Source organism: Hyla sarda, chromosome 2 (assembly GCF_029499605.1).
Source record: "Hyla sarda isolate aHylSar1 chromosome 2, aHylSar1.hap1, whole genome shotgun sequence".
Taxonomy (NCBI): Eukaryota; Metazoa; Chordata; class Amphibia; order Anura; family Hylidae; genus Hyla; species Hyla sarda.
The window spans coordinates 459497239-459512761 of record NC_079190.1 but is presented as its reverse complement, the minus strand read 5'-3'; the positions used below and the strand labels follow the sequence as shown (position 1 = coordinate 459512761).

The window sequence follows — 15523 nt, the reverse complement described above, 5'->3', positions numbered from 1 at the left end:
GTAACCCAACTGTTCCAGGGCTCTGAATGGCAAATCTGCCTACTTATTCACACACATACACATACATATATATATATATATATATATATATATATATATATCTCAATGTGTGTGTGAGTATGTTCCAGCATCATGTCCACTTGGCGCACATGTTACTTATATGTCAACAACAAACATAGGATAGGTGATTTAACCCTTATCCACCCCCATTTGCCAGGGGTGGGGCTTATGTTTAAAGTCCCATACAAGTCTATTGGAAATATGTGTTACTGAATAACTTCCAAACAGCTGGAGATATTTCGATAATACTTGGTCTCATGTTACTTATATGTTCACTTAAAATATAGGATAGTTAATTCAACCCTTAACTACCCCCATTTGTGAGGGTCGGGGTTTTCTGTTTAAAGGGGTACTCCGGTGAAAACCTTTTTTCTTTTAAATCAACTGGTGGCAGAAAGTTAAACATATTTGTAAATTACTTCTATTAAAAAATCTTAATCCTTCCCGTGCTTATTAGCTGCTGAATACTACAGAGGAAATTCTTTTCTTTTTGGAATGCTCTCTGATGACATCACGAGCACAGTGCTCTCTGCTGACGATATTGTAATAATAATAATAACGCATTATTTATTGTTGTCCTTAGTGGGATTTTAACTCAAGTCCCCACACATCTGCTATGCATCTGCTATGCACGGTTGCTAAAATGGACAGAAATGTCAGCAGAGAGCACTGTGCTCGTGATGTCATCAGTGTTCCAAAAAGAAAGGAATTTCCTCTGTGGCATTCAGCAGCTAATAAGTACTGGAAGGATTAAGATTTTTTAATAGAAGTAATTTACAAATATGTTTAACTTTCGGTCCCCAGTTGGTTTAAAAGAAAAAAGGTTTTCACCGGAGTACCCCTTTAAAGTCCCATGCAAATCTATGGGAAATGTATGTTCCCACATAACTTCCGTATGACTGGAGATATTTCAATAATACCTGGTACACATTACTTATATGTCAAATAAAAAGATATGATAGTTAAATTAACCCTTACCTACACCCTTATATAAAAGATCGGTTTATGTTTCAAGTCCCATGCAACTATATGGGACTTCAAGTACCTTACTCCACAAGCTCCGCACTGCATCTCCTGGTGAATGTGTCAATCCGGCTTGCAAGCCACACCCCATCTCACAAAGACACGCCCACAGTTTAAGTCCCACCCTTTTTGTGCATCAGTCTGGCTTGCAAATCACGCCCAGTCCCACAAAGCCACGCCCCATTTTCAGCTTACATTATCAGGGCGACGAGACAGGGCGACGAGACAGGGCGACGAGACAGGGCGACGAGACAGGGCGACGAGACAGGGCGACGAGACAGGGCGACGAGACAGGGCGACGAGACAGGGCGACGAGACAGGGCGACGAGACAGGGCGACGAGACAGGGCGACGAGACAGGGCGACGAGACAGGGCGACGAGACAGGGCGACGATATGAAGTCAAAAGCTTCCTCCTTTGTTGATTTTCCTTCCCAACAAAAATTAGGAAGGAAAAACCGGGCAACGCCGGGTACTCAGCTAGTACAGGGATAAATATCTAGATCTGTGCACACAAACTTCAACTTTTAGCATGCCCAGACAGCAGTCCAGGAAAGCTGGGAGTTGAAATTTCGCAACAGCTGGAGATCCACAGTCTGGAGACCCAGGCGTGTGGAAATTTTAAATATAACTACTTGCCCAAGGGACTTAAACGGAGCACAATCTACTTGTCCCTCATGATGATCCACTTGTCCTGGTACACAAAATAATTTTAACCAAAATAGTACGTAACTAAGGTCTTTATTAGTTTATTTAGTTTTTGTGCTTTTCTTTTCTCCTCCTCGCCCTATAATATCCAAAACTCTTATTCTTCCATTTACAGAGCCATATGAGGTGTCTTTTTGCAGCACCGATTGTACTTTGAAATGACACCTTTCATTTACCCATAACATATGCTCCAAAACAAAAAATATATATATTATTTGTGATGTGAAATAATTTGGGTAATTTTTTTAACTTGCATGTTATTTGATACTTTAGTTTGGCATGATTACAGCAATAGCAGATTTGTTTGGTTTCCATCATGTTTTACTAATTAGAAAAAAAAAAATCAATCAATTTTTACTAATTAAAAAAAAATCAATGAATTTTTTTTAATTGCCATTTTCTGATGCCTATAACAGTTAAACTTTTCTGTATACTGGGATGTATGAAAGCTAATTTTATGCACCGTAATCTGCTGTTTGTATTGGTACCATTTTGGTATTGATGGGACTTTTTGATCATTTTTTACTTAATTTTTTCTGTTATGAAAAAAAAACGAAATTCTACATTTGGTATTTTTTCACGTTGGTTGTACGGGAAAGTTAATGTTATATTTTAATAGTTCAGACAATTACGCATGCGCCAATACCAAATATGTTTACATGTTTATATGAAAAATGACAAAAAGGGGCGGTGATGTCATCTTTTAATATGGAAGGGGTTAATGTATGTAATTTATTTTTTTTTTATTTTTTTTTACACTTTATTGGTCCCTTAGGGGACTTTGAGGAGTAATCATTGGATTCCTCATACAGATCAATAGAGTTCCATAGAACTCCATTGAACTGTGTGATCTGTGCTCATTTGGTTGAGCCTGCTGGCTCAATCAAATACAGATCCACGGAGCCATGGGATGAGAGGTAAGCCCTCTGGCTACCTCCATAGTGGACCCCCCCCCCCCCCCCCCCCCGCGCCTGCTCCATACACCATGAGTGCTGCGGTCTTAAAATAAAAGTGCCAGTGTGAGGTGCGAACTGCATCCGTTCTGCACCTCACCGGCCCTGCTTCCCAAATGCAGGGCTAAGCGCATAATAAAATTTACCTGGCCAGCGCCCGAAACTGCATGTCCCGGGCATCGGGAGATAGGATTTCCACATCCCTGAGACCACTGGCCTAAGTGAAAGTGATGAAACTGAGCACCAAATTGGCAACACTTCAACTACGGACCTCCAGATGTTGCAAAACAAAAACTCCCAGCATGCCTGGACAGCCATCTGCTGTCCAGGCATGATGGGAGTTGTAGTTTTTCAACGGCTGGAAGTTCACAGTTTGGAGACCAATGGCCTAAGGCTATGTTCACACCAGAGTTGTGAATCTCCATTACAACTTCTGATAACTGGTCCGGGAAGTACGGTAGGTTGCGACACCGGATATCAAATGGAACCATTTGCATTTCCATTAGAGTTTTTATTATTATTATTCTTATTATTTTTATTAGAGGTACTGCATGTCAGTTTTTTTCTCTGCTAAAGTACCATTATTTCAACGTAATCCGTGAACAGAGCTCCAAACGCTAATGTGAACATAGCCTCAGCGAAAGTGATGAAATGGAGTAGCGAGCCGGGAACATCTGAACAGCGGACCTCCAGATGTCGAAAAACTAGAACTTTCAGCAAGGCCAGACAGCTGCTATTTGGACATGCTGGAAGTTGTAGTTTTAAACAGCTGGAGGACCACAGTTTGGAGACCACTGACCTAAGAGAAAGTGACAAAACTGAGCACCAAGTTAGGAATGTCTGCATCATACAGTCATGGCCGTAAATGTTGGCACCCCTGAAATATTGTAAGAAAATGAATTGCAGTAACATGTTTTGCTATACACAGGTTTAATCCCTTTGGAGTGACAATTTGTTTTTTTCCTCCCTTTTTTGGTTTAGTTCCAATACACACAAAGGGAATAAACATGTGTATAACAAAACATGTTACTGCAATCCTTTTCTGTGAGAAATACTTCATTTTCTTGAAAATTGCAGGGGTGCCAATATTTACGACCGCCCATGACTGTATGTACTTATAGTAATTTTTTTTAAATCCCTCCTCTTTACCCCTAAAACCCTGTATTGTGCTCCCCCTTTGTGACTGCCCCAGCTTCTTATTCTTGTATTCGGTTACCCCTTTGTGCCTGCTCCCCATCCCCCCCCCCCCTTTTTTTTTGACTGGCCCCATCCTCATATTAGGTTCCCCCTTTGTGACTGCCCCCATCTCTCGATGCCCATATAATGCCTCCATCCTCATTAGGTTCCCCCTTTGTGACTGCCCCCATCTCTCCATGCCCATATGATGCCCCCATCCTCATTAGGTCCCCCCTTTGTGACTGCCCCCATCTCTCCATGCCCATATAATGCCCCCATCCTCATTAGGTCCCCCCTTTGTGACTGTCCCCATCTCTCCATGCCCATATAATGCCCCCATCCTCATTAGGTCCCCCGTTTGTGACTGTCCCCATCTCTCCATGCCCGTATGATGCCCCCATTTTCCCATCCTCGTATTAGGTTCCCCCACATCTCCCCATCCCCGAATGATGCCCCCCAATCTTGGTAGTTGGTTCCCCTTTCCTAAGTGCCCCTATCCCCATATGATGACCCCCTCCCTTTTTTTTTTTGACTGCCCCCATCTCCCCGTCCTCATATTAGTTTCCACCTTTGTGCCTGCCCCCCATGCCTGTATGATGCCCCATTTTTCTCATCCTCGTATTAGATTCCCCCACAGCTTCCCATCTTCAATGATGCCCCCCATCTTGGTATCCGGTTCCCCTTTCCTAAGCGCCCCCCCCACCTCTTTTTGACTGCCCCCCATGTCAGCTGTCACCAGTCCATATGAAGTCCTAGGACTTGCACTAGTTTGCGGTGGGAGTGACAGCCGTCCCCTCCTCCTCCTCCTCCGCTCCAGGATTAGGCTTCAGAGCCAGGATCTGGAGTAAACACAGAGGCCGACCGGATGCCACCACTGACGGTCACTATGCTGTCCCCTCCCCCCAAAGGCCATAATATCACCCTGAAGGTTCACCAGCAGGGTCCCTATCATACAATAGTGCAGTGTTTACCAACCTGGGTGCCTCCAGATGTTGTAAAACTACACCTCCCAGCATGCCCGGACAGGGTCGGAGAATGCTGGGAGTTGTAGCAACACCTGGAGGCCCCCTGGCTGGGAAACACTGCACTAGAGAGAAATTCCATGCTAATTCCCTAAGAAGGCCGAGCCATGCTCCAGTGTATCCACAGCCGGATACAATGTATCCCTCACAGGTCACATGACCCTATAGAAATCTATACAGTCCCAGCCGGCGACATGTGACACATCTCTCTAGACTGGAAGCTCTTGGGCTTCACTGGGTGATTTGTACAGCGCTCCAGAATGTGTTGGTGCCATATAGATCACCAGTGCACACATTACACACCCCTAAGCACATGATGGGTACAGATATAGGTACATGCAGGGGGCACACAGGGGGCGCTACTACCTTCTGGGAGTTCTGCTGCAGGACATTTTGCTCCACGGTCATGGCCCAGCTCCTCCCCGCCTCCCGCTTCTTCTGCTGAGATCCAGAGCACGGGGCAGCGGCAGCAGGGAGACCGGGTGTAAGGGCAGCGGGGCGGGCACATGGGCCTAGTATGCGGGGGATCCACGCCCGGTGCATTGCCGTGGAATGAGATTTGCCATAGAATGAGATGGTCCGCCTCCATCACATCCTATTGGCTCTCTCTTGTCACGTGACATATTTAAACGTCACAAATCTCATTCCACAGCAGTGTCAATTTGGCTATCACAGGGAGAGGATCTCCTCACCCTGTGATAGCTGAAGCTGTACGGAGCTCTCATGGCCTCTGTGGCCCGACAGAAGTTCACACATGTACGCAGCTCATACGGCTGCCTCATATACATTTACTGTTGATCCACAGCGCTATCGGGATCCCTATGCCCGATGGCGCTGTCATCAGGATCCCCACGCCCGCAGCTCTACACCCCGTCCCCCGCAGCTGTACTTCCCGTCCCCCGCATCTCTACTCCCCGTCCCCCGCAGCTCTACTCCCCGTCCCCCGCATCTCTACTCCCCGTCCCCCGGAGCTCTACTCCCCGTCCCCCGGAGCTCTACTCCCCGTCCCCTGTGAACGCTCAGGGAGCGATCCACAGCGCTATGGGGATTCCTATTCCTGATGCCGCTGTCATCAGTGTGCGTCCCCGCGAGCGCCCCATGCCCGCAGCTGTACTCCCCGTCCTCCGCCCCCCGCAGCTGTACTCCCCGTCCCGTTAACGCTCAGGGAACGGGGAACAGAAAGTAGAGCATCGGGCGCAGGTAAAGTAGTACTGCGCATGCGCAGCACTACGCGAATAACTTAACCTGCGCCCGATGCTCTACTTTCTGTTCCCCGTTCCCTGAGCGTTAACGGGACGGGGAGTAGAGCTACGGAGGGACGGGGAGTACAGCTGCGGGCATGGGGCGCTCGCGGGGACGCACACTGATCACAGCGCCATCGGGCGTAGGAATCCCCATAGCGCTGTGGATCGCTCCCTGAGCGTTCACAGGGGACGGGGAGTAGAGCTGCGGGGGACGGGGAGTAGAGCTGCGGGGGACGGGGAGTAGAGATGCGGGGGACGGGGTGTAGAGCTGCGGGCATGGGGATCCTGATGACAGCGCCATCGGGCATAGGGATCCCGATAGCGCTGTGGATCAACAGTAAATGTATATGAGGCAGCCGTATGAGCTGCGTACATGTGTGAACTTCTGTCGGGCCACAGAGGCCATGAGAGCTCCGTACAGCTTCAGCTATCACAGGGTGAGGAGATCCTCTCCCTGTGATAGCCAAATTGACACTGCTGTGGAATGAGATTTGTGACGTTTAAATATGTCACGTGACAAGAGAGAGCCAATAGGATGTGATGGAGGCGGACCATCTCATTCTATGGCAAATCTCATTCCACGGCAATGCACCGGGAATAGCAGCCCCAGCTTCACAGCAACTGCTGCTAATGCACCGACACCGCCCGAGACTCCCCAGCGGCGGCCGCTTCACCACTCCCACTCCTCACACGTCCGGCAGGGGGCGGCCGCTCTCCAGCGCTCCTACACCTCACACGTCCAGCAGGGGGCGGTGTATCCTGGAAATGGGCTCCCCGCCCTACTACAACTACTACACTGGCTGTGAGCTTCGTCACGTATGCGGCGCCAACGGTCACACGTTACTTTCCTGCGCCACCGCGTCTCCTCACATATACATAGCGGTGCATGGCGGTTACATACATTGCAGGGCTTCTACATACACTGTACGCTAATACTCCGGTATACAGCCACTACATACAGTGTACTCCAGTATACAGCCACTACATACAGTGTACTCCAGTATACAGCCACTACATACAGTGTACTGCGGTATACAGATACTACATACAGTGTACTTCAGTGTACAGCCACTACATACAGTGTACTGCAGTATACAGCCACTACATACAGTGTACTCCAGTATACAGCCACTACATACAGTGTACTCCAGTATACAGCCACTACACAAAGTGTACTCCAGTATACAGCCACTACATACTGTGTACTCCAGTATACAGATACTACACACAGTGTACTCCAGTATACAGCCACTACATACAGTGTACTCCAGTATACAGCCACTACATACAATGTACTCCAGTATACAGCCACTATATACAGTGTACTCCAGTATACAGCCACTACACAAAGTGTACTCCAGTATACAGCCACTACATACAGTGTACTGCAGTATACACCCACTACATACAGTGTACTCCAGTATACAGCCACTACATACAGTGTACTCCAGTATACAGCCACTACATACAGTGTACTCCAGTATACAGCTACTACATACAGTGTACTCCAGTATACAGCCACTACATACAGTGTACTCCAGTATACAGCGACTACATACAGTGTACTCCAGTATACAGCCACTACATACAGTGTACTCCAGTATACAGCCACTACATACAGTGTACTGCAGTATACAGATACTACATACAGTGTACTTCAGTGTACAGCCACTACATACAATGTACTCCAGTATACAGCCACTATATACAGTGTACTCCAGTATACAGCCACTACACAAAGTGTACTCCAGTATACAGCCACTACATACAGTGTACTGCAGTATACAGCCACTACATACAGTGTACTCCAGTATACAGATACTACATACAGTGTACTCCAGTATACAGATACTACATACAGTGTACTCCAGTATACAGCCACTACATACAGTGTACTCCAGTATACAGCCACTACACACAGTGTACTCCAGTATACAGCCACTACATACAGTGTACTCCAGTATACAGCCACTACATACAGTGTACTCCAGTATACAGCCACTACACACAGTGTACTCCAGTATACAGCCACTACATACAGTGTACTCCAGTATACAGCCACTACATACAATGTACTCCAGTATACAGCCACTACATACAGTGTACTCCAGTATACAGCCACTACACACAGTGTACTCCATTATACAGCCACTACATACAGTGTACTCCAGTATACAGCCACTACACACAGTGTACTCCATTATACAGCCACTACATACAGTGTACTGCAGTATACAGATACTACATACAGTGTACTTCAGTGTACAGCCACTACACAAAGTGTACTCCAGTATACAGCCACTACATACTGTGTACTCCAGTATACAGATACTACACACAGTGTACTCCAGTATACAGCCACTACATACAGTGTACTCCAGTATACAGCCACTACATACAATGTACTCCAGTATACAGCCACTATATACAGTGTACTCCAGTATACAGCCACTACACAAAGTGTACTCCAGTATACAGCCACTACATACAGTGTACTGCAGTATACAGCCACTACATACAGTGTACTCCAGTATACAGCCACTACATACAGTGTACTCCAGTATACAGCTACTACATACAGTGTACTCCAGTATACAGCCACTACATACAGTGTACTCCAGTATACAGCGACTACATACAGTGTACTCCAGTATACAGCCACTACATACAGTGTACTGCAGTATACAGATACTACATACAGTGTACTTCAGTGTACAGCCACTACATACAATGTACTCCAGTATACAGCCACTATATACAGTGTACTCCAGTATACAGCCACTACACAAAGTGTACTCCAGTATACAGCCACTACATACAGTGTACTGCAGTATACAGCCACTACATACAGTGTACTCCAGTATACAGATACTACATACAGTGTACTCCAGTATACAGATACTACATACAGTGTACTCCAGTATACAGCCACTACATACAGTGTACTCCAGTATACAGCCACTACACACAGTGTACTCCAGTATACAGCCACTACATACAGTGTACTCCAGTATACAGCCACTACATACAGTGTACTCCAGTATACAGCCACTACACACAGTGTACTCCAGTATACAGCCACTACATACAGTGTACTCCAGTATACAGCCACTACATACAATGTACTCCAGTATACAGCCACTACATACAGTGTACTCCAGTATACAGCCACTACACACAGTGTACTCCAGTATACAGCCACTACACAAAGTGTACTCCAGTATACAGCCACTACATACTGTGTACTCCAGTATACAGATACTACATACAGTGTACTTCAGTGTACAGCCACTACATACAGTGTACTCCAGTATACAGCCACTACATACAGTGTACTCCAGTATACAGCCACTACATACAGTGTACTCCAGTATACAGCCACTACACACAGTGTACTCCAGTATACAACCACTACATACAGTGTACTCCAGTATACAGCCACTACATACAGTGTACTTCAGTATACAGCCACTACATACAGTGTACTCCAGTATACAGATACTACATACAGTGTACTTCAGTGTACAGCCACTACATACTGTGTACTCCAGTATACAGCCACTACATACTGTGTACTCCAGTATACAGATACTACATACAGTGTACTTCAGTGTACAGCCACTACATACAGTGAACTCCAGTATACAGCCACTACATACAGTGTACTCCAGTATACAGCCACTACACACAGTGTACTCCAGTATACAGCCACTACATACAGTGTACTCCAGTATACAGCCACTACACACAGTGTACTCCAGTATACAGCCACTACATACAGTGTACTCCAGTATACAGCCACTACATACAGTGTACTCCAGTATACAGCCACTACACACAGTGTACTCCAGTATACAGCCACTACATACAGTGTACTCCAGTATACAGCCACTACATACAATGTACTCCAGTATACAGCCACTACATACAGTGTACTCCAGTATACAGCCACTACACACAGTGTACTCCATTATACAGCCACTACATACAGTGTACTTCAGTGTACAGCCACTACATACTGTGTACTCCAGTGTACAGCCACTACATACTGTGTACTCCAGTATACAGATACTACATACAGTGTACTTCAGTGTACAGCCACTACATACAGTGTACTCCAGTATACAGCCACTACATACAGTGTACTCCAGTATACAGCCACTACATACAGTGTACCTCAGTGTACAGCCACTACATACAGCGTACTCCAGTATACAGCCACTACATACAGTGTACTGCAGTATACAGCCACTACATACAGTGTACTCCAGTATACAGCCACTACATACAGTGTACTGCAGTATACAGCCACTACATTCAGTGTACAGCTACTACATACAGTGTACTCCAGCATACAGCCACTACATACAGTGTGCTCCAGTATACAGCCACTACATACAGTGTACTCCAGTGTACAGCTACTACATACAGCGTACTCCAGTATACAGCCACTACATACAGCGTACTCCAGTGTACTACAGCTACTAAATACAGCGTACTCCAGTGTACAGCTACCAGTGTATTACAGCTACTACATACAGCGTACTCCAGTGTACAACTACTACATACAGCGTACTCCAGTGTACAGCTACTACATACAGCGACTCCAGAGTACTACAGCTACTACATGCACCGCACTCCAGTGTATAGCTACTACATACAGTGTACTCCAGTGTACAGCTACTACATACAACGTACTCCACTGTACTACAGCTAATACACACAGTGTACTCCAGTATACAGCCACTACATACAGTGTACTCCAGTATACAGCCACTACATACAATGTACTCCAGTATACAGCCACTATATACAGTGTACTCCAGTATACAGCCACTACACAAAGTGTACTCCAGTATACAGCCACTACATACAGTGTACTGCAGTATACACCCACTACATACAGTGTACTCCAGTATACAGCCACTACATACAGTGTACTCCAGTATACAGCCACTACATACAGTGTACTCCAGTATACAGCTACTACATACAGTGTACTCCAGTATACAGCCACTACATACAGTGTACTCCAGTATACAGCGACTACATACAGTGTACTCCAGTATACAGCCACTACATACAGTGTACTCCAGTATACAGCCACTACATACAGTGTACTGCAGTATACAGATACTACATACAGTGTACTTCAGTGTACAGCCACTACATACAATGTACTCCAGTATACAGCCACTACATACTGTGTACTCCAGTATACAGATACTACACACAGTGTACTCCAGTATACAGCCACTACATACAGTGTACTCCAGTATACAGCCACTACATACAATGTACTCCAGTATACAGCCACTATATACAGTGTACTCCAGTATACAGCCACTACACAAAGTGTACTCCAGTATACAGCCACTACATACAGTGTACTGCAGTATACAGCCACTACATACAGTGTACTCCAGTATACAGCCACTACATACAGTGTACTCCAGTATACAGCTACTACATACAGTGTACTCCAGTATACAGCCACTACATACAGTGTACTCCAGTATACAGCGACTACATACAGTGTACTCCAGTATACAGCCACTACATACAGTGTACTGCAGTATACAGATACTACATACAGTGTACTTCAGTGTACAGCCACTACATACAATGTACTCCAGTATACAGCCACTATATACAGTGTACTCCAGTATACAGCCACTACACAAAGTGTACTCCAGTATACAGCCACTACATACAGTGTACTGCAGTATACAGCCACTACATACAGTGTACTCCAGTATACAGATACTACATACAGTGTACTCCAGTATACAGATACTACATACAGTGTACTCCAGTATACAGCCACTACATACAGTGTACTCCAGTATACAGCCACTACACACAGTGTACTCCAGTATACAGCCACTACATACAGTGTACTCCAGTATACAGCCACTACATACAGTGTACTCCAGTATACAGCCACTACACACAGTGTACTCCAGTATACAGCCACTACATACAGTGTACTCCAGTATACAGCCACTACATACAATGTACTCCAGTATACAGCCACTACATACAGTGTACTCCAGTATACAGCCACTACACACAGTGTACTCCAGTATACAGCCACTACACAAAGTGTACTCCAGTATACAGCCACTACATACTGTGTACTCCAGTATACAGATACTACATACAGTGTACTTCAGTGTACAGCCACTACATACAGTGTACTCCAGTATACAGCCACTACATACAGTGTACTCCAGTATACAGCCACTACATACAGTGTACTCCAGTATACAGCCACTACACACAGTGTACTCCAGTATACAACCACTACATACAGTGTACTCCAGTATACAGCCACTACATACAGTGTACTTCAGTATACAGCCACTACATACAGTGTACTCCAGTATACAGATACTACATACAGTGTACTTCAGTGTACAGCCACTACATACTGTGTACTCCAGTATACAGCCACTACATACTGTGTACTCCAGTATACAGATACTACATACAGTGTACTTCAGTGTACAGCCACTACATACAGTGAACTCCAGTATACAGCCACTACATACAGTGTACTCCAGTATACAGCCACTACACACAGTGTACTCCAGTATACAGCCACTACATACAGTGTACTCCAGTATACAGCCACTACATACAGTGTACTCCAGTATACAGCCACTACATACAATGTACTCCAGTATACAGCCACTACATACAGTGTACTCCAGTATACAGCCACTACACACAGTGTACTCCAGTATACAGCCACTACATACAGTGTACTCCAGTATACAGCCACTACATACAGTGCACTCCAGTATACAGCCACTACATACAGTGTACTCCAGTATACAGATACTACATACAGTGTACTTCAGTGTACAGCCACTACATACTGTGTACTCCAGTGTACAGCCACTACATACTGTGTACTCCAGTATACAGATACTACATACAGTGTACTTCAGTGTACAGCCACTACATACAGTGTACTCCAGTATACAGCCACTACATACAGTGTACTCCAGTATACAGCCACTACATACAGTGTACCTCAGTGTACAGCCACTACATACAGCGTACTCCAGTATACAGCCACTACATACAGTGTACTGCAGTATACAGCCACTACATACAGTGTACTCCAGTATACAGCCACTACATACAGTGTACTGCAGTATACAGCCACTACATTCAGTGTACAGCTACTACATACAGTGTACTCCAGCATACAGCCACTACATACAGTGTGCTCCAGTATACAGCCACTACATACAGTGTACTCCAGTGTACAGCTACTACATACAGCGTACTCCAGTATACAGCCACTACATACAGCGTACTCCAGTGTACTACAGCTACTAAATACAGCGTACTCCAGTGTACAGCTACCAGTGTATTACAGCTACTACATACAGCGTACTCCAGTGTACAACTACTACATACAGCGTACTCCAGTGTACAGCTACTACATACAGCGACTCCAGAGTACTACAGCTACTACATGCACCGCACTCCAGTGTATAGCTACTACATACAGTGTACTCCAGTGTACAGCTACTACATACAACGTACTCCACTGTACTACAGCTAATACATACAGCGTACTCCAGAGTTTGGCTACTACATACACCATACTCCAGTGTACAGCTACTACATACAGCGTACACCAGTGTACAGCTACTTCCTACTCCAGTGTCCGCTACTACATACAGTGTATTACAGCTACTACATACAGCATGCTCCATTGTACAGCTACTACATACAGTGTACTCCAGTGTACAGCTGCTACATACAGTGTACTTCAGTGTACAGCTACTACATACAGTGTATTACAGCTACTACATACAGTGTACTCCAGTGTACAGCTACTAAATACAGTGTACTCCAGTGTACAGCTACCAGTCTATTACAGGTGGGATGTGAGACACAGAATAGACGGCACTCACCGCTCTTCAGGGTAACTTTATTTCTTCAAGCAAACGGAGCCGCAGGCAGGTGGGACTAAGCGGTCGGCAGGGGGCGTGTGCGGAACGTTTCGTGCGTAATGATGCACTTCCTCAACCGACGCTCAGCGTTGGCTGAGGAAGTGCGTCATTACGCACGAAACGTTCCGCACACGCCCCCTGCCGACCGCTTAGTCCCACCTGCCTGCGGCTCCGTTTTCTTGAAGAAATAAAGTTACCCTGAAGAGTGGTGAGTGCCGTGTATTCTGTGTCTCACATCCCAGCTTTTCTTGCTTCATTAGGGACTGAGCACCACCAGTTAAGGGTCAAGGGGTTTAGGAGTCTACCCCGATCTGGAGTCCACGAGTGCTACTAGTGTATGCTTTCCCTCGCAGCAGTGCAGACTTCATTCTTTTGTTCGCTCTGCATCACACATGTCTATTACAGGTACTACATACAGTGTACTCCAGTGTACAGCTACCAGTCTATTACAGCTACTACGTACGGTGTACTCCAGTATACAGCTACTACATACAGTGTACTCCAGTGTACAACTACTACATACAGCGTACTCCAGTGTACTACAGCTACTACATACAGCGTACTCCAGTGTACTACAGTTACTACATACAGCATACTCCATGGTACAGTTACCAGTGTATTACAGCTACTAGTAGTGGAGTACGCTGTATATAGTAGTTGTACACTGGAGTACGCTGTATATAGTAGCTGTACATTGGAGTACACTATGTAGTAGCTGTACACTGGAGTACACTGTATGTGGTAGCCTACTACATTTCAGTGTACTCCAGTGTACAGCTACTACATAGTGTACTCCAATGTACAGCTAATACATATAGCGTACTCCAGTGTACAGCTACTACATACAGTGTATTACAGCTACTACCTACAGCATACTCCAGTGTACAGCTACTACATAGAGTGTATTACAGTTACTACATACAGCGTACTCCAGTGTACAGCTACTACATAGAGTGTATTACAGTTACTACGTACAGCGAACTCCAGTGTACAACTACTACATACAGCATACTCCAGTGAACAGCTACTACAGACAGCATACTGCAGTGTACAGCTAATACATATAGCATACTCCAGTGTACAGCTACTACATACAGTGTATTACAGTTACTACATACAGCGTACTCCAGTGTACAGCTGCTACATACAGTGTACTCCAGTGTACAGCTACTTCATACTGTGTACTCCAGCATGCAGCTACTATATACACCGTTCTGAGGGTGTACAGCTACTACATACAGCGTACTACAGTGTATATCTACTCCATACAGCATACTCCAGTGTACAGCTACTACATACAGCATACTCCAGTGTACAGCTACTACATACAGCGTACTCCAGTGTACAGCTACTACGTACAGTT

The 15523-nt window shown here is 45.4% G+C and overlaps 1 protein-coding gene across 5 annotated transcripts in view; it reads right to left on the bottom strand.

Annotated features, from left to right (window-relative positions):
* The window catches only part of USP25 (ubiquitin specific peptidase 25), a 149928-nt gene extending 144455 nt beyond the window's left edge, over nt 1-5473 (bottom strand). For all 5 annotated transcript variants that reach the window (XM_056559404.1, XM_056559406.1, XM_056559408.1 and 2 more), the window contains exon 1: nt 5307-5473. In XM_056559404.1, the coding sequence (XP_056415379.1) occupies nt 5307-5348 (42 nt within the window). In that variant the 5' untranslated portion in view covers nt 5349-5473. The remainder of the gene's footprint in view (nt 1-5306) is intronic.
* Nucleotides 5474-15523: the final 10050 nt, after the last annotated feature.